The 23549-nt window shown below is 37.3% G+C and overlaps 1 protein-coding gene and 1 long non-coding RNA gene across 2 annotated transcripts in view; both read right to left on the bottom strand.

Annotated features, from left to right (window-relative positions):
- LOC129747741 (uncharacterized) overlaps window positions 1–10293 on the bottom strand; it is a 55421-nt gene extending 45128 nt beyond the window's left edge. Inside the window, exons 1-2 of the long non-coding RNA XR_008737564.1 lie at window positions 9964–10293; window positions 8373–8539 (exon numbers count right to left, since the gene is read on the bottom strand). This is a non-coding gene — a long non-coding RNA (uncharacterized LOC129747741). The remainder of the gene's footprint in view (window positions 1–8372; window positions 8540–9963) is intronic.
- Window positions 10294–20142: 9849 nt separating this feature from the next.
- On the bottom strand, window positions 20143–23366 carry LOC129743064 (uncharacterized). The gene is made up of 5 exons (XM_055735005.1): window positions 22047–23366; window positions 20890–22004; window positions 20497–20598; window positions 20302–20433; window positions 20143–20236 (listed from the first exon to the last, which is right to left on the bottom strand). Exons 1-5 carry the CDS (start codon window positions 23364–23366, stop codon window positions 20143–20145), a joined length of 2763 nt encoding a protein of 920 aa, XP_055590980.1.
- Window positions 23367–23549: the final 183 nt, after the last annotated feature.

Here is a 23549-nt window from a genome sequence, read left to right as displayed (position 1 = left end):
AAAGATGATGAAAGCTTAAAATGAAGAAAATGGTTAATTTTCAAAAATAAATGAAAACCCATAACATTTTATTGGAAGAAACCGTTTTTATTAATGAATTCAATTTAATGTTTCAAACCTCAAATCAAACGTCGTTTTTGGATTTTAGTTATTTTTCTCCTCTAACTTGAGCATCGTGATAACCATTTCATTGATAGACTCATCTTGCAAATTACTTTAACAATAAGGTCGAATCAAGCAGGATAGTGACCAAGCACAGGGTTATCAGTTGATAGCATAGGTTTTCCGTCTAGGACAACGGACCGTTCCGATTAGTTGAACCGTTTTATAAATTCATTTCCAAAACTGTCCAAAACTTCGAAAGCATCCTGAAAATCATAAAACATAATAGACACCCAGAAGGAACAAAAATATTTATCAAAACTTACGATTTTCTGGTTGTTGCCTCCTTTTTCAGTTTGCTTTTAATCCTCACTAAATTTTCCATTTTCTCCTGATTAGCCCTTCTGTAACTCTTCTTGGTTTGATAGTTTAAGAAGTTTTCTTTCTAAACTGTCGAAACAAGTAGAAGAAAGAATGTGGTGCAAAAAAGATTTCACAAAAATAACATCAAACTTTATACTAACGTTAGCTCAATTCCAAATCTTGCTGAATCTAATTTCGTGATTGTTTGTTTATCTTTTGGTAAAAAGCCTACTTTGAGAAGGGATAGTCCTTTATTTGTTTAAATTAATATTCTGAACATCGATACCATAAGAATCACCCATGTGTAGTGAATACAACTACAGACGATAGATAAATTAAAAAAAATGAGTAAATAAATATTCTCAATCGGATTCAATCAACGCGTTGTACCTAAATATGAATTAACACATTTAAACGTGTGGAATTTCGATGCTGTCAGTTTCACGAAACGACAACGTTAGCGAAAGTTACGAGTGAGAAAAAGAGAGCAAATGATGATCACTCATTCTGTTAACGAAGCTTGGAGATATAGGTCGCGTTTATAGAGTGAAAAAAAATAGAATCGCGGAAATTTCGAAATTTGTCCGAATATACGAATAAAAGTACGACACCATGGTACAAAGGTAACATGCTCAGCTTTCACCAGGAGGGTTCAGGTTCAAATCCCCAAGCAAGAAGCAAGTTTTAGAGTAAGTATGATATTCATTTAGAGAAAAGGATTTAAAACAAACAGATTTCATTGGTAATTGTAAGATTAATAACAAAAAAATGTGAATTATTTTGTCCTTTTCCTGTTTTTTTTTTTTAAGTTCATGCAAAGGCTGAATAGCCTTCTACTCAGCTTTGGATATGGAACTTGAAAGTGTGGATATGAACTTAAATTTCTAGCTGAATACAATGATATACAGCCCTTGAGCAGGGCTGAGTAAGCTTTTAAGAGAATGTTTTACGGAACTTTTGGTTACTTGGGTTTTAACTAATCAAGAAAGCTAATCGGAATCGTTAGTAAGCGTTGCTTGAATAGGAAGTGGAAAGTTTTGCTCCTTCCAAGTTTAAAAGCAAAAGAGTGGAAAATTCGTGAAATAGTAAGAAGTAAAAAGTTCGCATCAGCTGCTTCAACCTGATGCCCAAGCTCCAAACCATGCCAATTTTAATTCTTCTCGGAATTTTGTCGGCTGTTCCATTGGGCGGAGACCTCCGAATGAACCGAAGTAAACCATTGCCGGAAAAAAGCATCAAAGCTAAGTATTTTCTCCATGTTTTATTCGATGTTATATGTTGAACTTTATTGAAATATTCTGTTATTTTGATAACAGATTTCAATTTACTAAAATATCGCTATTATGCTAAAACTTAAATTGCTGGAATACAAATGTAAAATTAATTAAATTAATTTTATGTTATATGCATGTTTTAGTCGAATATCTTTTTTTTAGCCAAATTTTACCATAGTTAATTATTTTTCAATACAATGAATCTCTTACGCATTCTTGTCATATGTTTGACAGAATATATTTGTGTTTAAATCTGATGAAATTCTATAAGAAATCGTTCGGATTGTGTCGTATTTAACAATGGGTTTGAGTTAGACTTCCCCGTTGAAAAAAAGGAAATGGTTTATCAGTATAAATAATTATATGCATCTATCAAAAATTGTACAAAATTGCTACTGAAAGTTATTCCCAAGTTTAGTTTATTAGTGTGTGTATCAAAAAATCACTTCATAATTTATATAATAATATTCACCAATTCGCTCTCTTTTTATGAAAGAAGCCTCACTGCGATAGTTAATACAAAATTATATTTGAGCAAAGAGTTGAATCTAGGTATGAGACGATTTGCAACGGTAACTTTCATGATTTCTGATAAAGGTTTAAAAATTTATTTAAAAAAATCTTCACTCCAGAACTAATTCAAATTTTTTTATTTTTAACCAAAGCTTTCAATAACATTCAATTTGTCCAAGATACAAAAGTATATATCAACAAGTCAACAACGAATATTTTTGATTGAAGTAACAAGGTAACTTTTCAAAATTTGAACTGATTAAAAATGTTTTAAATGAAATAGATATAAATTAAAGCCAAATAAGTTACGCTATAAAATAATGTTGGGTTTTTTATAAAAAAAAACAAATGAACTTGTTACATCATCTGTTAAATAGAAGGAAATTACGGGAGCATAGGAGGAAATAGGATTTTAACCCAGATTGCATAACACTAGTCAAAAGTTTCTCCAAATCATATCCTTTTCCCCCATCCACAAAATTGCTTTGCTTTGCTTGTTGTTTGTTTGTTTTGCTAGGATGCAGAGGTAACCTCGGTCCTAAAGCATGAATATATTTTTTTCATCCCTTTCTATTCTTCTCTACTAGGACGTGGCCGGCACCGTTATTTATGTTTAAAAAGAGCCATTTTGGATGTGCTGTCAATCCTAGACACCGGTCATTTGACCTCAGTACAAAATTGATGATCTCGGTCAACATGGTGTTTTCGATAGAAGGTCCAGCAGTTGATCGGCAGAGCTCGATTGCTCGGGTTCGCCGGTTTCATCACGTTCACCGTGGTAAAATTGGCTAACGCGCCGTTGTACTGAAGCGGAGATTGCAGGTTCAAGTCCTGCCGGTGAGCCGTTGTATCTTTTTCGAAAAATTCATGATATTTACGGCTTATGTTCTTTCGTTCTCTGATAGCTCATGTCTCTAATTCTTTCCATCACCTACGAAAATGTGACTAATAAGCTTAACAAAATTTTAACAAAACTTAATAATACTATCATATTTTCGTATGACCTTGAGTTAAAGACTATCTCTTAGTTAAAGTTATTATTTTTTATCTTAAATTCCTGTTCAACTTAGCATTTTGGATTTTGTTCTAGTATGTCATTTTACAAGACAAAGTCTAGAGGTCTGAAATACCAACAAAGATTCTAGACATGAATTCCAGTCATTTCTAACCTGTCATTTCAAGTCATGAAAAATGGTTTGAGAGACTTATGTAAAATTGACTACGTTATAAATGCGAAATTATACTCTGAAAGCCTCATTTGAATAATGTATGCCGGGGATTGTTGAAAGCTTAAGAAGCTTTCACAAAATTATTCAAATTACTTTAAACGTTAGCATTGTTCAATGTTACGTTAGAGATGGTAACAGCACAATATTTTAATCACTTTAATAATGCTCTTAGATGACAGATGTAGAATCATAACTCTTGCACTTCTGCATAAAAATAGATTCAAGAACCGATTAAATATCAACGTTTTTTAGAAATCTGAATTGCAAAAAAAATTAATGATGATGTGAATTAACAAATCCACAAAAACCACTATTCTGCTTCAAAACCTTGAATAGAATATTATATGAGATTTCTTCAATTTGTTCTGAAGCGATAAACATCCCAAGTAACCAAAATTCCCTTGACAAGAATTTATGGAAGCTTAATCAGCTCTCGTTTATGTCTGAAGAGAATGATTATCAGTCCAAAATTGAAATTTATTAAATAGACTTCAAAGTCGTTATCAAATTTTTTTAATCTTTCAGAAGGCACTGAAAGTTTTTAGGTAACTTTTATGTACCATAGACACCGCAAAGACCCAATACACCTTTTCTCAACCAACTGTGAACGTTTGGTTGCTTGGGATTATCTCATATTTTGAAAGCTTTAACGACTTTAACTTAAGTCCTGATTAGGGACATGCATTTTTATTGGAAATGATTCCATCAGGATAGGTTATATTGCAAGAGAAGTTAAATAAAAAAGAAAAAAAAATTTTTTTTTTTTGGAAATTTATAAAAAAAATACTGACTGCACTGACTGTTTTAATTTGAACCCGCAATCTTTCATTTCTCTAGTCTCCTTTCTGTCGATCATGCTTCCGTGATAGAACTCATGCTTGAATTTATTTATTTTTTTAATGGTATAGCTAAAAAAAAGTTTAGAAAAAGCATTCACAAAATTTAGTTGTGTATGTTGTGAACTCAAAATTAAGTTCCAGGTGTCATAACCAACAAGATACAAAAAGAATCAATCTCTGAATAAAATCTAGGTTATAAATACAATGAACTGAATTGAAAAACAGCATTCAGATTAAAAAATTTATGGAAGGACTTGGAATAACTGATCAGATTTAAAGTTAAAATATATCCATGTCAGAGTTTTGAATGGCTTCAGTCCGAAAAGGCAGAACTTAATATCAAAATTCATGCACGCTGTGTTTTGAGCTTCGGCATGGCTCATTGATTGCGTAGTGACAAAATTACTGTCATCTAAAATCTAGAAGTGTCTTTTTTAATATTATGGCGAGATCAGACAAAAACTGAATGTGTCTATTTGTTATAGACAAATAATAAATAAATATTCAGAGACTCTAATAGCAATATCTTTTCTAAGCTCAAATTAAATTTTGGCACGAATTTGATAGATTTTGGGTTCAATATAAGGGTTTCATCATTTTTAACTTTAAATTTAGTAAGAATAAAAGACCTTCTGAAAAAACAAACCATGCAACTGGAGAAGTAGGCGTCGGTTGAAAGTGCAACATGTGTTTTTCGTAGCTGCAAAATTTCTATTCGAAAAAAAACTAACAAAATTAAGTGAAAATTTAAACTTTAGCTTTCGGTTAAGTTTACTATTAAACAATATAGAAGTGTAACAGCGGAGAATTTTTTTTTAATCGGCAGATGTTTAAATGGTGCCAAAAGCGTGCAAAAAAGTTTTCCGGAGACCTCGCCTCTCGAGTGGGACAATATTTTCATTTCCAAAATTGCATGATGCGATCCATATCTACAGAAAATCTGAAGTTTTAAAAATAGCTTTTGGAGGATTCTCGAGTTTAGATGAATTGTTACTGGAATATGTCGAATTCCTGTATGTTCCAAATCGCAACTCAAATGAGAGAAAAGTGTAATTGAGGTTTGAAGTCAGGCGTTTTGGTAAAGGTGATGTTATAGAAAAATAACAACAGATGTGTGAAGTGATTATTTTTCTTGGAAAGATATGTTCGGAATATATGGTCATCGAATTGTTGATAAGAATTTAAAAAAAAACATATCAACTGTGCAAAATGCTTGAATTTTGATTCCACGGGCTTCGTGTCAGAGAAATATGTTTTGCCCGATTGCTGCGATTGAGAGCAAATTCAAAGGAAGGAAAACAAAGGTGCAACAACCACCGAAACACGGGATTTATGAGCTAGGGTATTTTGGGGAAATATGCACCTGCTAAGGGAAATGACCGAGTATGCGGAATACATAAGCTGAACACCATAATACATTGCAACATGTGCTTCATATTTCTATCTTCTACTCATATTTTGTCAATAATAAAACTTTTATTTGTTAAAACTATGAAAATATTCGTTTTTTTACAAACGCCTTCAAAAGCAACCTTTGAAATCCTTGGATGTTAAACGCTCCAGTGTAGGCACATGATGCTCCAAAACATTGGATCAAAACGACTCAAAAACAACACAATATTCACAGTGCAAATAAATCAATCCTGTTATTTTATTCGAAAAAAAACTGAAAAAAAAAATTTTCCAAGTTTATCTACACATAAAAACAAGTGGTTTGTAAATATTTCTCAATGGAAAAAGGATTTTTTTTTTGAAATTTTTTACTTTATTTTGAACTGTGTGAGTCTCAACGAAATATTTCTGCTGCTTTTGGCGACAAATTTAGCGAACCGATTCGATTTTCAGTGCACGTTTTTTACTCAAACCCGATCGAAAGTTGCAATTATTATGCATCCTAATGATAATTTAGGACTAAGCAAATAAGAAGATCAAAAAATCATTTCGATAATCGGTCTGTATTCATGGAAAACTGCACTCCAAAATTTAGAATAAAACACGTGGTTTTGTTTACATCTTACCGAACAGCACCTTGAGAGGAGGGCGATTTGTCCAAAAATTGATGTGGGCATTTTGATCGGTTATGTTAAATTAAATAAATCTTCAGTTTACAATAAAACAACAATTTACCACAGTTTTTCATCAATTGATAATTCGAATATATATTTTGAACAACCAATAAAATCAATGTTGAGGATGTTTTAAGAAATCATACTGGTGTTAAAGCTTATTTCATTTGATCTCTTTTTACAACTTAAATGATAAATAGTCACCACAAAATTCAATTTGATTGTTATTCGTGTTTAAATGAACATCTGGTAATGAATTTTACTAAAATTACATGGTGTTGATTTAAAGAACACATTTGTGCAAAAAGAATCTACTTAAAACTTCGCAAATCTTTAAAATTTATCAAAATATAGTCGCTGGCATTTTACCCCGCAAGGGCATTATAGACAGAAGTACCCTATTGCTAGGTTTTCAAAGTTTGAAGTCCGGAACCGATGGAAAAAATCAAAATTTGTGTTGCTATCGTATTAATAGAAGAGAGTTTTCCTGTGGGGAAGGAAATGTTCGTTTTTCCTAAGATCAACATAACAGGAGGATACAGGGATGAAGCAGTTCGTTTATCGCCATTATTGGAACAGCGGTATCATCTAATTTAAGTCGACCCAGGCTGCCCTCGTCGATCAACGCCTCTCAATGGATTTTAATGAGATTGTTCCATTTTGAATCGTTAATAGCCTAAATTGAATAAACATTGTCATGTAAGTATTTTCAGCATTTAAATATAACAGTTCGCCTAAAGAGACTTGATGCTGTTTTGAGTCTCAATTTAAAACAAAAAAAACTATAATCTCAATTATGGTTTTGAGGCTGAAATTGTTTCTAGAGCTTTTGCAAATAAATACCAAACTCAGCTGGCAACACTGCTCGCACGTCATCTCACACCAGGCGCTCCCCAACATAGATGAAGCCTCGGACTCTCCGCGGTCCTGTTGGGGTCTAGCCATAGTCATCGATGGGGCATTTCAGAGTAAGTAAGCACATTCAATGTAGTAGACTCACAGAGTTCGGCTATGCCAATTGGGCTCTGGTATGGTTAGGCATGGTTCGTTTTGCCTTTCGGTTCGTCCTTTGACGATGACGACGTTTTTTGTGGATTGGAAAGCGGAAAAGTTGGAAAGGGGGGACGAACGACGAAGCAATGGTTCACCACATCACAGCGCGTTTGCACTGCCATGCAATATAAATTGGGGAGCTTGGCGAGTTTGGCGAAAAGGATTTAGTGGGTACTGGCACACACTGTTTCGCTGTGCCAGACTCTCCGACTGCTCTGCTTTCTCTTTTACTAGCGGGTTGAATGTTTTGGCTAAAGTATTGCAGCATTTTCTACTGACACAAGTAGGGGGTAGGGGGGGATGATTTTAACGTTTTTTTTCAATTTCTTCCCATAGAGTTGCAACTTTGAGTTGATAGAAAGTGCTAATCATTATCTTTTAACAAAGGGTTTAATGAGTAAGTATCATTAATCAAATTTTTCGGAGTATTTAGGAACCGAAAAGTTTCCAGGGCCGTCTTCCCTTTTGCAATGAGAAAAGAGGAAGAAGTAAGGGGGGATGAAAAATTCGTGAGAGGCAAATCTCTCGTTTGGTGGGGAGCAAAAAGCTCCTGCCGTTTGCTGACTAATATTCTCTCTCTTTGTGGTACACGGACGGACTAACTTCGTCGTTTCGTAGCACTAGGACGACGACGATTGGAAAAATCGATATTATTCGAGAACAAAAAAGGATGTCCATTTTATGCTTGCGCCCCACAAGGATAAAGAAAAGTTTCTCCGTTTCGGATTACGGGGTCTTGTTTTGAGTCATCGAAATAGAAAGGTTTTCGGGGTTATTCAAAGATTCAGTTAAATTTCGAACAGTAAAGGGAGCAACTGAAGGAAAAAACGATCAGCGAATGAAAATTTTAAGCAGAAAGCATCCAGCAAAATTTCCCTTCCCGAAAGCTAGAAAAGCTGAAGTTTTATGAAATAGAAAAAAAGAACACGTTACCGTTTAATGATGATATTCTGCTACTGTGATGGCGTTTGTTCAGGCAAAGATGCTCTTAATAAACTGGACTCCAAGTCTGTTCTTTTTCTTCTTCTGTAAGGATGTTTGGTTGTCTGATTATTTTTATTTTTTTGCTTCACAATTTAATCTTCTGCTCAAAACTGCTACTGGAAAACGGGATGGAACACACTCACAAAAATTAACAAACTACAATTTTCACACTATTCACTCAAAAATATCTAAAATAAAAATCATCGCCGAGCAGCACACATTCGGGGAAAGGCGTTTGATTTTACACTTTTGCCTTTCTTTTTTCTATTTCCCTTGGTTTAAGCTGATTTCACACTTTTCCACAGCTCGGCAATCTGTTTTCCGATACTTCGATATTCAAGTGCAAAACTCGCAAATTTCAAATGCAACTAAGCCTTACACGCATTGCAATATTTTTTTGTACACTTTGGAACAATTTCTCTTTAGAAAAGGCTCCTCCTAGGAAAAGCTTTATCTACAACAACCGGGGAAGGAAGAGACATACGCATAAGGCAATTGTTAGCTCGTAGAAGGACATTCAAGGAAAATGCAAACTCATAACAGAAAATGGTAAGAAAAATCAGAAGGAATTAACAGATCAGAAAAGGAAATTCACTGTCGCGTTGATATATCCGCATTTTTTGGCATGAATCATCCCCCCGCGAACATCTTGGACACATCTTCCTTTTTCACATTTTTTGCGGCGCAAAGCGAGTAAAACAAAAGCGATTTCCGGGAATCTTTCGAGGGGGCTCAATCCAGGTGCTCCCCCAGGAAAACCCGTTTTTTCTGGATTCCCCGATTGACGCGAAGGCACAAAACATTCTTCCGAAGTTTTTTTTTTCAATTTTTGCCAACCGGAGTTACATAAAAACGGAAAAGCGGAAAACTAAAAGGCACGATTCTGAGAAAAAGGCACAAAGCGGGCAACCGAAATTTGAAAAAAAACCTTAAAACTCGGACGAGGAATTGATCTATTTTGGGCACCAATTTCGTTATTTTTTCTTGAAGATTCAGCAGCAATCGGTCGAAAAGAAGAGAAGAAAAAAACACAAAAAAGCACAGGCATGAACAGGCAATTTTCCGCATCGAATTTCCTCCATCATCGATGGTGCGCGACTTGATCCTCTTTTCCGTTTTTTTTTTTTTTTCGTTAATCTGGTCTGAGTAGTATGAATAAGAAGCGTATAGGCAGGAACAGAAAGTATCCGATTTTTTTGGTGGCTGGATGCGACAAGCAGATGTAATCTTTTTTTTATTAGGTTGCAGGAAAAACTCCTTCCCAGGGGGCGCTGTTTGCATTTCCGTTTTTCCTACAGAGGCCCCACAGATTTTCCCACGATCCAAATTCGGACAAATTTACACGCTAGACCCCAGTGTTTCGAAATCGGAAATTTTCCAGTCACTTTCGACACCAATTTTTGTGTGCTAAGGTCGTCCTTCAAGCACACACGTCTGTCTACCCCGCGCGCACACATTCAGCTCAACTCAACTCACACACACACACTTTTCTTTTCCACCGCGGAAAAATTCGGGCAACTCAAAGGAAAAATTTTCTTACACTGTTTTTTTTTCGGTCGAGGAAAAAACTTCCCAATTTCTCGACACCAACTCCCTTCGAAAATGGTCTCCAAACGTGTTCTGTTCACTTCACTCGATTTTTTTCAGCCAAAAACTGCACCTTTGGCTCACGAAGGACCACCTAAAATGTCCCTTTTCGGACCCTAAAAAACTCTGTCAGCTTTTCTTAGAGTCACACCACCTTCCTAGATTGTAAGAAAAAAGGGACTTGGTTCTTCTCCTCCTAAATTTCAATGGCTGTGTGCTTCTCAAGAACGTTTTTCAGCCCGGCCCGTTCTCGTTCGTGGCTCATTTGAACTGCAATCCGCAACGCGGTGACACCGTTGCTCCTGCCGAAAAATCCGATGCCGATTTTTCACTGGTTCCCTGGCGAGAGCGAGAGAAAACATGAGAACGAGAGAGCCGCAACTTCATCAGTTCAAGGATTCAAGACTTTTCTCTCTCCGGAAAGCTCCACAAAAGAAGAACTTTTTCCTCAACTCACACAACAAACAACGGCGCACTAACACAAGTGTGAATTCACACAACACTCCCTTCGACCAGCCCTTTTTTCAAACGAGGAGGTCGGAAAAGAAAGTGTGCTGACTCGGAATTCCTGGAAGCAGCTACAAATCTTTTCCGGAAATTTTACAATTTATGCAATCCAACAATAGTTAAGTTCGCGTAACCCAAAACAAGAAACGCACCTTTTTCCCAAAAACTGATTCGTCGCAACTACTTTCTCCCTCAATCAGCAAGAAAAAATGTCAATACTTAAAATCGAATCGAAATCGAACACTGAAGAGCAAGTCCTCCTCGGAAACACTTTCGCGCCCAACGTCGTTGAATGAACTCGACCGACTGACTGAGTAGGTTAGTCCTCGCTGTCTGGATGATTCTACTGCTGCTGCAGGAGAGAGCTTCGGTTGACCCATCTATCTGTGCTTTTATTTTTGGGTGGGAGCAACCGCGTGTTTTACCACCCATCCAAAAGGAACTCATTGGGAGACCAGCACCCAAAACAACCTGTCATCCAAATCATCCCCCCTTTCCCGTGCTCACGTGAAACTTTCGCGGAAGCTTTTACCAATACAAACGGAAAGGGGACGCGCTTTGGTGCCGCCGTCAAGTATGACAAATGCGAATGAGTCATGGTGCCGTTTTTTCCACAAGCAAATGTGAACGGGTGAGTCGGAGGTTAGATTTTGGAATGCAACGAAAGCTGTCCCGGCTGGCTGGAGGGAACGCATGGTGGTTTGTTGAAGCTTGTAAGTGTGCTCTATTGGCGTAATATACTACTGACTAGTTTTCAAATTTTGCGAGCGATTTTAGATTAAACTTTTCCACTTGGTATTAATATAGACTTAGGTATCAATAAAACGACGGGTAGGGGTGATGCGAATCAGCTGGGGGCTGTCCAAGTGTCCAAAATCAACCGCTAGGTGCGCTGCCCTATGTCTTGTGCACGCAAAATATCGAAAACTTACCGAAAAAGTTATTTTTACGCAACCGAGAGTTTTTTGGCATTTTCTTTTGTTTGTATTGTTTTCGTTCGTTATTTTGTATGCAACTCAAAACTTGAAAGTAAACTTTCAAGTGAGTACTTTTTCATTTGCCATTTTGTTTGTTTAAGCGCGTCGTTGATGCCGCGTTTTGCACCGATTTGTGAATGATTTTATCCGGAAGCGCAATCCGGCAAGTCATATCCATGTTAACGTGTTACAGTGTGAAACTTTCCCTGAACGAGATCCAGCAAGTCAGCCCTGGTCGACTTCGATTACTGCGGCATTCATCGGCTCCCCCGGAAGACGATTTCTTTGTTGAACGTCTGATTCATCACCGATAAAAGTTGGTGCCAGAAAAACTGCACCACACAGAAGTAAAGATAAAGATACGATACCGGTTCAGGTGGTAAGTGATAACAGTTCAAACTAATTCAATTGTAACAATTTTCTCTGTCCACCAGGTACTGCTGATTTTCGGATCAAATGATTCAAAGGAACTAGCATTCGGAAGTTATTTGAAAATAGTGTTTCTGTGGCCTCCAAGCGTCCGAATGCCAAGAGCAGCTGAGCACCGATCTCGATGTGATCTGGAATCATTAATGCCAATGGTGGGCGGTGAAAACTCTAGGGGAATATTCCCATCAAAATCGGGCCAATTTCACCATCCGGAAGCTGCTGGATAAGCAGCTGAGCAGAGCAGAGAGAGACACGGTCAATCAAATCCTTTAGAACCCTGGCCAAAAGATAACGAAAGCCGGTGAAACGTTTAAGGATTCGCTGGAGCGGATTAGAGTCGTGGCAAAAGGATTGATTCAGCTGTCTCACGTAAGCGCCAACAGTGAACCGGGATCTGGCGTGCGAGGATTTTCTTCTGGTGCGGTTGATAGTGACTGGACCAAATATAAGGTCAAATTTCCTTATATTGGTAAGTATTCTTCGGATTAATTGGTTGAAAAATTATTGACACGTTTTCATTTTTTTAGGTAATATCGATGTTTCACAAATCACTTTGAAAGAACTGAAATCGATTCTATCGGAAAATATCCGTTATCGACAAGTAAACTAAAGCCTAAGCTTCGAAAAGGACCAGTTGAACTACCTACTCTTAAGCTTACTCCAGTTGCTCACCCCTCAGCCCATCATCAAAAAGGTGAAACCTCGGAAAAAAATTGAAAAAAAAGAAGAGGCTTGTTGCATCTTATGACAGTCCTTCAGAGCCAGGGACGAGAGCAACTCCTATGCAAAGTACACCTGTACCTTGGCTGAGCAGCGCGACTTTCTTCGGGACGCTTTTCGCTTCATCTTTGGACGGTTAGCGAACTGGCCAAAATTTTCGGAAGATGATTCGGGACATGCCCGAGTTCAGTGAATCCGAAAATCATTAAAAGTTTGACTTCAAAGAACTTTCTAACCAGAGAAGAAGTGCTAAGAGTTTCAAAGGATTATCGTTTTGACTTGAGGTACTGAATCAATTTGGACCTGCCAACAATTATTAATTTGTATATTCACATCTTTCAGAAAAGAGCATCGAAATCATAACGTTCGGGCGGTGAAGAAGCTGTGTCTGAGTGAGCTGTTCAACTTAGGATGCACTGGCAGATTATGTTGATCGATTTAGGGGCTACGCGATTTTATTAGAAACCGTTTACGGACGATTAAATGAGGGTGAGTTAATTTTATTTAATTATGTCATGTTTCAAAGCCAGAAAATATTTCCTTACCAAAATCAAAACAGGTTTCTTAGATTCAAAAACCACATTCTTTTAAACATTATCATATTCAGTTCAATTCAATTACCTACGTTAAAAATTTTAGTTTAATAAAGATTTTAAACGAATTCTCATGAGTCAAATATATATACAGTATTTTTTCAGCAAAATTTTGCTGGTTTTTGTCGCGCTGACTTTCCAGCAGTATTAATTGTTTGAAAATCTGCAAATATTCAAATTACTGGAAATCAGCAATCCAGATTGCTGGAAACAAGCTATTTCTTTCAAATATTCGGCTGTATTTGGTATCAAATTTATATTTCAATTCAAAATTAAATATTGAATACTGGCTGTGCATATGATTAGCAATAATATTTTTAAATTTAATATCAAATAGAAACAAAATATTAATTTTATTTGAGACTAATTTAAGTTTGATTTAAGATCATTACGATCAAATTGAAAAAATCCTTCAAAAACAAATAAAAAATGAAGTTTTCGTAATCCATTTTAGATAATCGAAGTCGCCACTCGCAGCGATCGGCAACGAATTCTATCCCGAGAGGGTTCCTGACGGGATACAAATCGTCGGCCATGGAAAATGCCCTCCTAGACGCGCTACTGAGTTAAGTGTTCATCGTTGAGGAAGAATTCGAATCCCGACGGCCGGCCGTGGTAGCCGAACAGTATCATTCTGAGGCGTTTGCAACGTCCGGCTAGAGCCAAGCGTGCTGGACCTGCTGCCACCAGTGTCGTCGTGGCTCTAAAGAAAGTTGAGTGAATAATGTGGTGTGGAATAAATACATTTATAATGAACCGGCAAATAAAGAAATTAAAATTGAATGCCTTCCATTTTTTAATTTTTAATTCGATTGAAATCGCTTTTTTTACAATTCTAAGATTCTACGCACCGGCGAGAAAACATGGAAAAAGTTTCTGTTGAGTAAAGTGCACTAAACTTAACGTTGAGTTAAATACGCTAAACTTAAAGTTGAGTTTAATGCATTGAACTTAACATTAATTCCCTGCACTTTTTGTCCGATATGCGTACAAAAAAGTGCCGGTTGAGTTTATTAATTTTGTCGTGTGTCTAACAAGCAGTTTTTACCCCTGAGTGTATGTATCTTGACTCAAACCTGACTTCAAAACCTCGAAAACTAATTCCAGGTTTAGAATTCAGCTACAGATTTTCAATATTATTCTGGTTCCTTACTATAAAATAAAAATTGCATTTGTGTTTTCAAATTTCGGATTAGGTATCCAGTTCAGGATTCTTGTTTTCGGTTCGAATCATCATAAAAAATTGAAATCAAAGCTGTGTTTAAAATCGTCGTTTAGATGTGGTTTAACATTTCCTACAAAATTTGATTCATGATTTTCGAAACTCATACGCATTTTTTTACATTTAGTAAATATTTTTCCGAATTAAAACAAATAGAGTTTTTAAAAATTTAGTTTTTTTTGTCATATTTAGATTCTAAGCTCATAAACTTTATTCTTATGCATAAATTCAAACATAACAAAGCTTCAAAATAGCGATATATTTATTTATTTAGATTTGCAAGTCGGATAAGGAATACATTTTTGAAATAAAGAATAATAATTGAAACCCAAAACATCCAAGTTTATATTATGAATTCATGATTAAGGCTACGAAACTGATTCCAATTCTTGGCTCAAATTTCTAAAATCAGAAACCGTTTTTATGTACATTCCAGAAACGTCAGGCTCGTGAGAAGGACCTTCACACTAATTCGAGAATATAATAAGTTAAACAAATACGATTCAAAATAAGTCAAAGTTTCAAATCAATGTTAGTTTCGGTAAGTAGTAATTTTTTTTTTAAAGATGATCCTTATTCTTAACTAGAAATTTTAAGTCAATATTTTCGAAACACCAGAAAACGAATGCAAATAAAAATTTCGAATCAGTGAACAGAAATAGAAAACATAAAATATAACATCAGATTCAAAAAGAAATTAAATTCAAATCCCAAAATAAATTTCAGATCAGGTCAGAAATTATCCATGAATATTTTATTTAGCAAAATGATAATAATTGTTAATAAATACTCATTTTAGATTTCTTTTCGTTTCTAGATTTTTACTTGAAAAGATGATTAAAAATTCCTCTGTATCATTTTGAATTTGAAATAATATTTGATCATGATTTGAAAAGTGAATATTGGATTTGGAAAAAAAATCCATTATGAACTTAACAGAATTTATTCAAAACACATAGATGATGCTTGAATTTAATTTGATGAAAAGAGAAAAAAATATTTCAAGGGTGCCAGTTTTTCAAATCAAATTGTTAAATTTATTTGAAAATAAAAATAAAATGTTAATTTAATGTATCTGTCTTCTTGGTAAAACTTATATTCTTTTAGTAAGAACATTTCAAGAATATGACGATGAAAATAAGTTCCATGAGGAACAATTCAGTGGCATATGATGAAAATGCTTCCAATGAAATTCTACTCGCTCATTTTGAATATATATTCAATTCTTCTAACTTTCTATTCTTTTTTTATAACTTACGATGATTAAACTCTTAAAAAAATTAAACATAAAATAAAGATGAAAATGATAAGATTTAACATTTAAGAAAGAGTTTTTTTATATGTATAAGAACGTCCTGCCTTTTTAAACCATTTTTGTGGAATTTAATTAATAACTCAAGAGACAGCATTTTGATGTCTATGGTAGATTTTGGCATCCTGAACTCGAACTTATTTTAAAAAATTTTCCAACGCCTCTTCTTTTGATGATATGAAGATTATAAGCTTAAAAATGAATCAGTTTTGAGTGAAATCAATCACTCACAATTTATTTGTTTTAACAAATTGGTTGAAGTCTGCTAAACGAATTGATTTTTGCTTTAAAAAATGTCTAACATCCAATTAAGTTAAAACTTCTATAAAAATTCTTTAAAAATGTATTATTTTACATTATTGGGAAAAGAAAACACATACAAAACTTCTTCATTTTTTTTCGCTGAAGTAAAAATTACTGGCGGTCTTGGAAAAAGTTCGTTAAAACCATTATTTTTTAAGACACGAATGGCACCAGGAAGGAAAAGAGTCATTTATAAAACCGAAAAAAGATTTTTTTTGTAACACTTTAAAGTTATGTCAGAAAAGCGCAGATTTATCTTAAACTAGCTGATTTTACCCGGCCTTGCTCGGGTTCACATAAAATGTAAATCAAAATGAGTCGTATGACTTTTCAAAATTTGAAAGCTTTAAATTTGACCAATGTTTGGCCATTTTAGCTTTGATAGTCTTTTTAAAGTTTTATTGAGATTATTCAATGTTTTTATTATTTCCTCATTCTTGGAAAACTTATAGTTATGAGATTTTAATTAATAGATAATCACAATATAATTTCCTTGAATCTTTATTTATCGTATTCTGAAAAACATTTTTTCACTCATCATGTTTTAGGAAACTTGAGTAGATTTGGCCTTATACTTTTTATCTTTAAATGATAACATTGTTGTTTTTATCTTTCCCATTCCCCAATACAAATCTCTTTTGGAGGGAGATCATCCCACTTTTCAAGATGATTCCCTGTACAATGGTTTATTCAGTTTTTATTTACTGAGTAATTTCTAAAAAGACTTCCGAATCTTGTTGAACCATGTTGAAAGCTCACTTTCTCCGTTTTCAATTATATGTTTGATTTTCCGCTTTTTAATTTTATACTGTTTTATGAGTACTTGTTCTTAAATGTTGAAAGTTCCATTATCTAATAGTTTTTAAATGTTATCGAAAACAAATAATTTTAACCGAAGTTACCATTATAGTGAAAAAGTTGAAAAAGGTTTTATTTGAGTTTTATTCCTATATTTCTATTCTTGGGCAGAATCATCCCAATAATTATTAAATTCTCAGATATCATTTGTTCGAAGTGTTAGCCTTCTTAAAATTGTATGGTAGAATTGAACACATTGATGGCCAAAAATAACATAAAAGTTATAAATAAGCCTACGAAATTGAAATGTATTAAACTAAAAATCTCAGATTCAATAATCTGATCAGTTTTCAAATCCCTCGACGGCTATAAAGCGTTGAAACTTGTAACTCTGAATCTTATTTTTTTTTCTCTATAAGGGATTCTAAAAGTACGAAAATATTGTGAATTTAAATAAAATTTTTTGAAACGTCGCTGGTGAACTGGCAACAAAACACAGACTTCCGACAATCTAGTACTTCACTTTTCTTTGTCGGAAGTTTTCGGAAGTCGGAAGTCCGGACTTCCGAAGTAAAATTTAGTGCTGGCGCTATTTTAGTTGGTTCTAAAAAGCTGGAATTTATGAAAATCTGAACATTAGTTTTTTACCACTCTGTCCAAATAGAAGAAGTTAAAAAAGTCAATTTACTGTTCAATTTACTGTATATTTTTTTCTTTTGGACTCTTTAAGCCCCAAGCACTTTTAAAACCACTAAAACTATAGTCAATATATACTGAACAGGTTAGTTGAATTTTTCAATAAAAAATATATCCGTATTATTGTATCCAAATATCCCGTACCGGTACCGCGTGCTTTCAGCAGTAGAAGGAAAAAAACACGCGCCAAAATTTCCCCTTTCAAATCTTTAATGCTTAGCAAGCTTTGATTTGCTTTCCAACTCTGTATGGTCGTTTCTAATGCCCGGCCCCTGGTGATAGTAAAAATAACCCCGCCAAAGAAACCGAAAATCGGTTGCCAAAATGGGTGCCATGACTTTCGGTTTGTGGGAGTAAAAACGAAAGTTGTATGGAGGGTCCCTTTTCTTAGGTGGGAGGGGCTCATTACTATTACTAAAACCTTACCCTGGTTCAACTACATCTCTGTACCAATTTTCAGGCTGATCGGTTCAGCGGTGTGGATTTGTATAAGGTGCATACAAACAAACAAACAAACATATATAGTCCAACTCATCTTTATATGTTAGATAATGTTGACCTTTTTCAAAGTAAGCTCTTTTTTTCTCGCCTTAGAAAAATGTGAATTGTAACCTTGTGTAATAATTAATAAAATTAAGGCCGAAATTATTAACTTGAAAATATTTCATATCAGCATACAATTTTTAATGATTATAACAGTTTTTTTTCATTTTTAAAATGATAAATAATAAAGTAATGGATGAACTTATTTAGATACACTTCTCTAAAGAAAAAAAGCAATTTTAAAGACGAGATAGGGTTCTAGTGCGTCAAGATTTGAGTTCCAATACAAAAGGTTTATATTGTAAATCGAAACTGACAGTTAAAAATAAGGTTAAATTCGTGAAAGTTATATAGTGTCATAGAATGAAATGTCTTAGGCCTAGAATGACTAAGGTGGACAAAATACCGCCGAAGGCGAGCCAATTTTCGGACATTTTTAACACTTATTTTTAAACACCTTTTTGAATAAAGTCATTTCACGTTTCTACGGTAAATTCTATTCTTGAACTGAAAATTTTGCTTGGAAAAAATCTCCATGGGGGGGGGGGGGGGGGGGTTAAACCCGTATAATCTCGAATATTCAATTTTTTTCACTCAGTGGGAATGTTTATAAAATAAAAGGTTATTTAATTTGCCATTAAAGCTAGAAATTTGAATTGCGGTCCAATTTTCCAATGGCCGCTTCATAAGCGAAGATGTCCTTCGCTGGAAGTCTAACTTTTTTATTTTGTTTTTAATGTATAACATTTTTTTAATGTTAACCCTGGAAGCCCATTTTTATTTTGGCTGAAAAATTCACAGAAGTTTTGATTTATAGGTACAAACAACTTGATTTTGTTATCTTATTTTGATCGCTGCTGGAATATACCTATTCTTATCAAAGTTTATGGCATATCGGCAAATTGAAAATCTAGATTAAATTAAGAGAAATTAAGATTAATTTTGCCCGGTCGAACGCAACCTCATGTGTTCGACCCATCTGAGCTGGTTGTGGGTAGCAATGTGGCTTCTTCGTCACTTACTACAAACAGCCAGCAGATGTGGGGTAAAGAATCACACAAGTAGTTTCATGCTGTCGATAAAACAATGCCCTAGCTCACATTTTCACCACCTATTCGTTTCTTCTACCTAAAGCGCTCTAGCTTTGACCTTTCCACCTATCAATTTTCATTTCTGTCTTAATTGCTCTCTAAACTAGATTTTCAATTTGCCGATATGCCATAAACTTAGATAAGGACAAACAACTTGTTCGGGCACGGCCGATGGGGGGGTTCGGATTTCGGGGAATTTCTTTCCGTCTCCAGTCGACGGCATCCACCAACACAGGAACTCCAGGTGAGTCGCACAATTGATGGCACAGCAGCTGATCGCCCCTTCGGGGGGAAGATTTCGTTTGCACTTGGGGGTGTACGTTGATGTGTTGAAAACACTTCGCAATTCGATTGCGGTTCTACTACTATCACTTGATTTCGGATGCACTTATTGAAAGTCGCTTTATTGGACTAATTACTAATTTATTAGCGAAGTGAAAAATCCGTGTGTAGTATTCAACGTTACAATCTATTCTACTTATATCTAAAATGGCTTACTACACTATTATGTGAGAACTCTCTCGGCGTTATGTTTAGTGTTGCGAGAGAGTTAATGTTATTCTAGGGTACATGTACAGATATTGATGTTTTCGAACAAATTGATTACAGAGTCAAGTGAACATAGAGGACACATATTACAAACAGAAACAATTCAGATTTCCTGATCGGTGTAGTATCGATCATTCCGGCCACCTTGAAACAGCTGTTTCAACCATCTTTGCGTCCGATAGGCTGCTGCATTCTTCTCGATTTGGTCAGAAAGGCACCTCGCACTGGGCACGTCGCACATTGAAGAACCTGCTTTGTCTCAGCGTTGGAACTGGTGCAGAAGCTGTGAACGATAATGGGACCCGGTAGATCGAACGGAGTATGATAAAGTTATAGGAACGCTAATCACCTGTTAGCGCTCCTTCAGCGCGTTGAGACACGTTCGGCGTGCTCTACCGATCTTTGCAGAATCTGCTAACGCCATAGATAGAGCTGACCATTCTCGACGTGAGCGTGGGGAATTGGCTATGATGCACAATGGGCGATCTGGAATCGAGAAAAGACCCGGTAGATCGAACGGCGAAGGATAATATTATAGGAACGCTAATCACCTGTTAGCGCTCCGTAAGCGCGTTGAGCAACGTTCGGCGTGTTCTACCGATCTTGGACGATTCTGCGTTGTGGTGGCTTGGTACATTTTGACGAATACTCGATGAAAATGTTGGATAGTTGTAGGAGAGGATCTGCAATCGACAAAGAACCGGTAGATCGAACAAGAAAATGTGACAACTTGGAACGCTAATCACCTATTAGCGCTCGACATGCGCAGTGAGTCACGTTCGGCGTGCTCTGCCGGTCTTTGTAGAAGGATCTCGATGATGGCGGGGTACAAAAGGACGTCTAAGGAACTGTAAGCAACAAAGACCCGGTAGATCGAACGATATGGATGGAATGATAGGAACGCTAATCACCTGTTAGCGCTCCAATAGCGCGTTGAGCACGTTCGGCGTGCTCTACCGGTCTTTGTAGCTTTCTAGTTGTCGGGGTTGTCGCGTTGACCTGTTGACTGCTGGCGGTGAGTTAGATGACAATCTCGCTTGGCTGGCTTAATGACTCCATCTCGACCTGGATGAAGCCGCGAGGCGACGGAATAAGGCCAGCTTTCCAAGGATGAGGATTGCCATGCATGGTCGTAATACCAACCAGGGTTTTCGGGGAAGTTGGAGGAATGTAGATTACTGGACAGTTCACTAGCTGTGATGTGCACTTCCGGAACGCGTCTCCTACTGAGCCCATCAGTATCCTCCTCTGGCAGAACAGGTGCGCATAACTCCAGACAGGTAACAGACGGCTGCTTGACCAAAGGGACAACGTAGCAGCAGGATCCACAGGCAGCGTCTTCTCCTTCGTCGTTGACCTTAGCGGCGCCTGAATTGGGCTCACAGGATGCGTCGAATACCACGCGTTCATTGGTGGTTTTGCTGGCTTCCTTGAGCACCGGGTGATGTGGCCGATAGCAGTGTGGATTGTCGTCAACAGGATCCATGTCGTGCTTTTTTCCGGGTTGAGCGTGACTTCCAGGGATTTTGTGGTGTGCATTTCTGGTGGAGTTTCGTTGTGTGGCCTTTGTGTTCGAATCTCCAAGGGTGGTTTTTGGATTATTGGACCGGGAATGGCGGGCGATGCATCCTTTTTTGTGGATTTGAGTGGTGGAGGGTTCAGCTTCCATTCTCAGGCTCCCATCGGCGGTTTTCATTGGCCGGAACTCCCCAGGGATCGTTTCTCGGGTTTGATCAACGGTGGAGAGGAAGCACGCTCGCGGTGCGGTGGTGGAGCTGGAATCCACTTTGCCGGAAACTGTCCAGCCAAAGAGGGTGTCCACCAAAAACGGTAAATTATCACCAAGAGAGTGGCGTACGCCTGTGTGGAACTCGTGGTAACATTCTCCACCGATGATCATGTCGATTGTTGCTGGAACGTGGAACTGAGGATCCGCCAATGGAACCTTTGGCATTTTCCAGGCAGTTGTATCGATCGGGGATGTGGGAAGATGGGAGGTTGGCTTCTTCATGACGAGGAAATCGAGTGTGGTGGAAAAGTCGCTGTTCCTGGATATGATCTTGGCAGCTAACTTGTGCTTGATACGCTTGACTGACTCTCCAATTCCGGCAACTGCGATGTCCACGGGGCTTTGACGGGTGGCGAGCTCGTTCGCCAGCTTCTTGGTGATGAAATTTGACATCGCTGCAGAATCAAGTAGAGCTCGTGCTTGGATCTTTCTGCCGTATCGGTCGACTACTAACAGCGAGGCTGTCTCCAAGAGAACGGTTTAATCAGAATGCACGGAAAGATTTACTGTTGGTGGGCTAAGTGAACCGCTCGGGCCTGGATTCACTTGTGTGAGATGTGATCTCTCGGGTGAGAACTCATTCGGTGGTGCTGCTGAGTCGTGCAACATCGTATGGTGCTTCGCTTGGCAAATCCTACACAGGAACTTGGATTTACAGGATCTTGCCTGGTGGTTCGCGCGGAAGCAATTCCAGCAAAGGCTGTGCTGTGTCACAAGCTCTCGCCGTTGGGAGCTTGACAGGTTTGAAAATGCTGGACATTGGTGGAGCGGATGTGTTCTCAAACAACAGTGGCATGACGAAGTACTGGATTGAGTTTCGGACGTAGCTGTGTTCACAACTGATCGGATGGGAACTGGTTTCTTCGGGATTTGGCCGGCCACCTTGGAAGCGGTGGGCACTGAGGAACGATGCTGAAGATCGCTGTCCACGGATTTCAACATCCGGACCTGGTGGATGAGAAACTCGATGAGCTCGTCGTATTTCACCTCGTCCTTCTGTCGAGTATCTTGCTCCCACGCACGAATCGTCGCCGAATCCAATTTATTGGTCAGGATGAAGATGAGCGGAGTGTCCCAATGATCTATCGGTTCACCTAACTTCCCCAGTGCCTTGACGTGTCGCTGGAAATCGTCAACCAGTGTGTTGAGGTCTTGTGCGGACTCATGCTGAAGAGGTGGAAGGTTGTACAGGCCACGGAAAAGCTCTTTCCTAAGGAAACGCTTGTTGTCATACCGCTTTTTCAAAGCGTCCCATGTGGATGAATAATTATCGGTTTGGATATCTACCGATTCGAATGGTTTCTTGGCTTCTCCTTCCAGTGACTGTAACAGGTACTGCAGCTTGTTGACGATCGGTATGTCCTCGTTGCAGTGAATCATCGAAATGAAATTGTCGCGGAATGATATCCATCGCGATTCATCCCCGCTAAACTTCGGTAGATCGATTTTCGGCAACCGATGATGGAAACTGGAAGACATGCTATGAGAAGTCGATGCGTGCATGATCGTCGAACTCAGAAGATGCTCCCTGCTTTCCAGTTTAGACAGCAAAAAACCTTTCGCTCTGCAAAATCGATCCTCAAAATCAGCCCGGAACTCAAGATGACCTTCAAACTTATCCTCGTGATCACCCAGCTCGATGTCGTTCTGCACGTTCAAGAACAACTCGTTACATTTGTTGAGAGCCTCCAAACGTACCGAAACCTGGCAACAATCCCGTTCATAGGTGTAGTCCGCGATGAACTTCTCCACCACATCTCGCTCAGCACACGCTCGTCGTCTCGTCAGAAGGTCCGCTGTAAGTTTTTTCTCCGCCTTGCTAGTCATCACTCAACACCACTCAAATCACACTTGTTGACACCAAAAAACTATCGGAAACACCACCAACGATTGACTTTCGGATGATTTTTTTATGAATAAATATTGATAATTTATTTTTATTTCGTTCGAGTTGCTATCCTTTTGGACGTTACTGTAGTCAGCAACTTATATTAACGCCACCCAGCAATG

The sequence above is a fragment of the Uranotaenia lowii genome, chromosome 2 (assembly GCF_029784155.1).
Source record: "Uranotaenia lowii strain MFRU-FL chromosome 2, ASM2978415v1, whole genome shotgun sequence".
Classification (NCBI taxonomy): Eukaryota; Metazoa; Arthropoda; class Insecta; order Diptera; family Culicidae; genus Uranotaenia; species Uranotaenia lowii.
The sequence above is the reverse complement of the archived record's forward strand: the minus strand, read 5'-3'. Positions and strand labels throughout refer to the sequence as shown.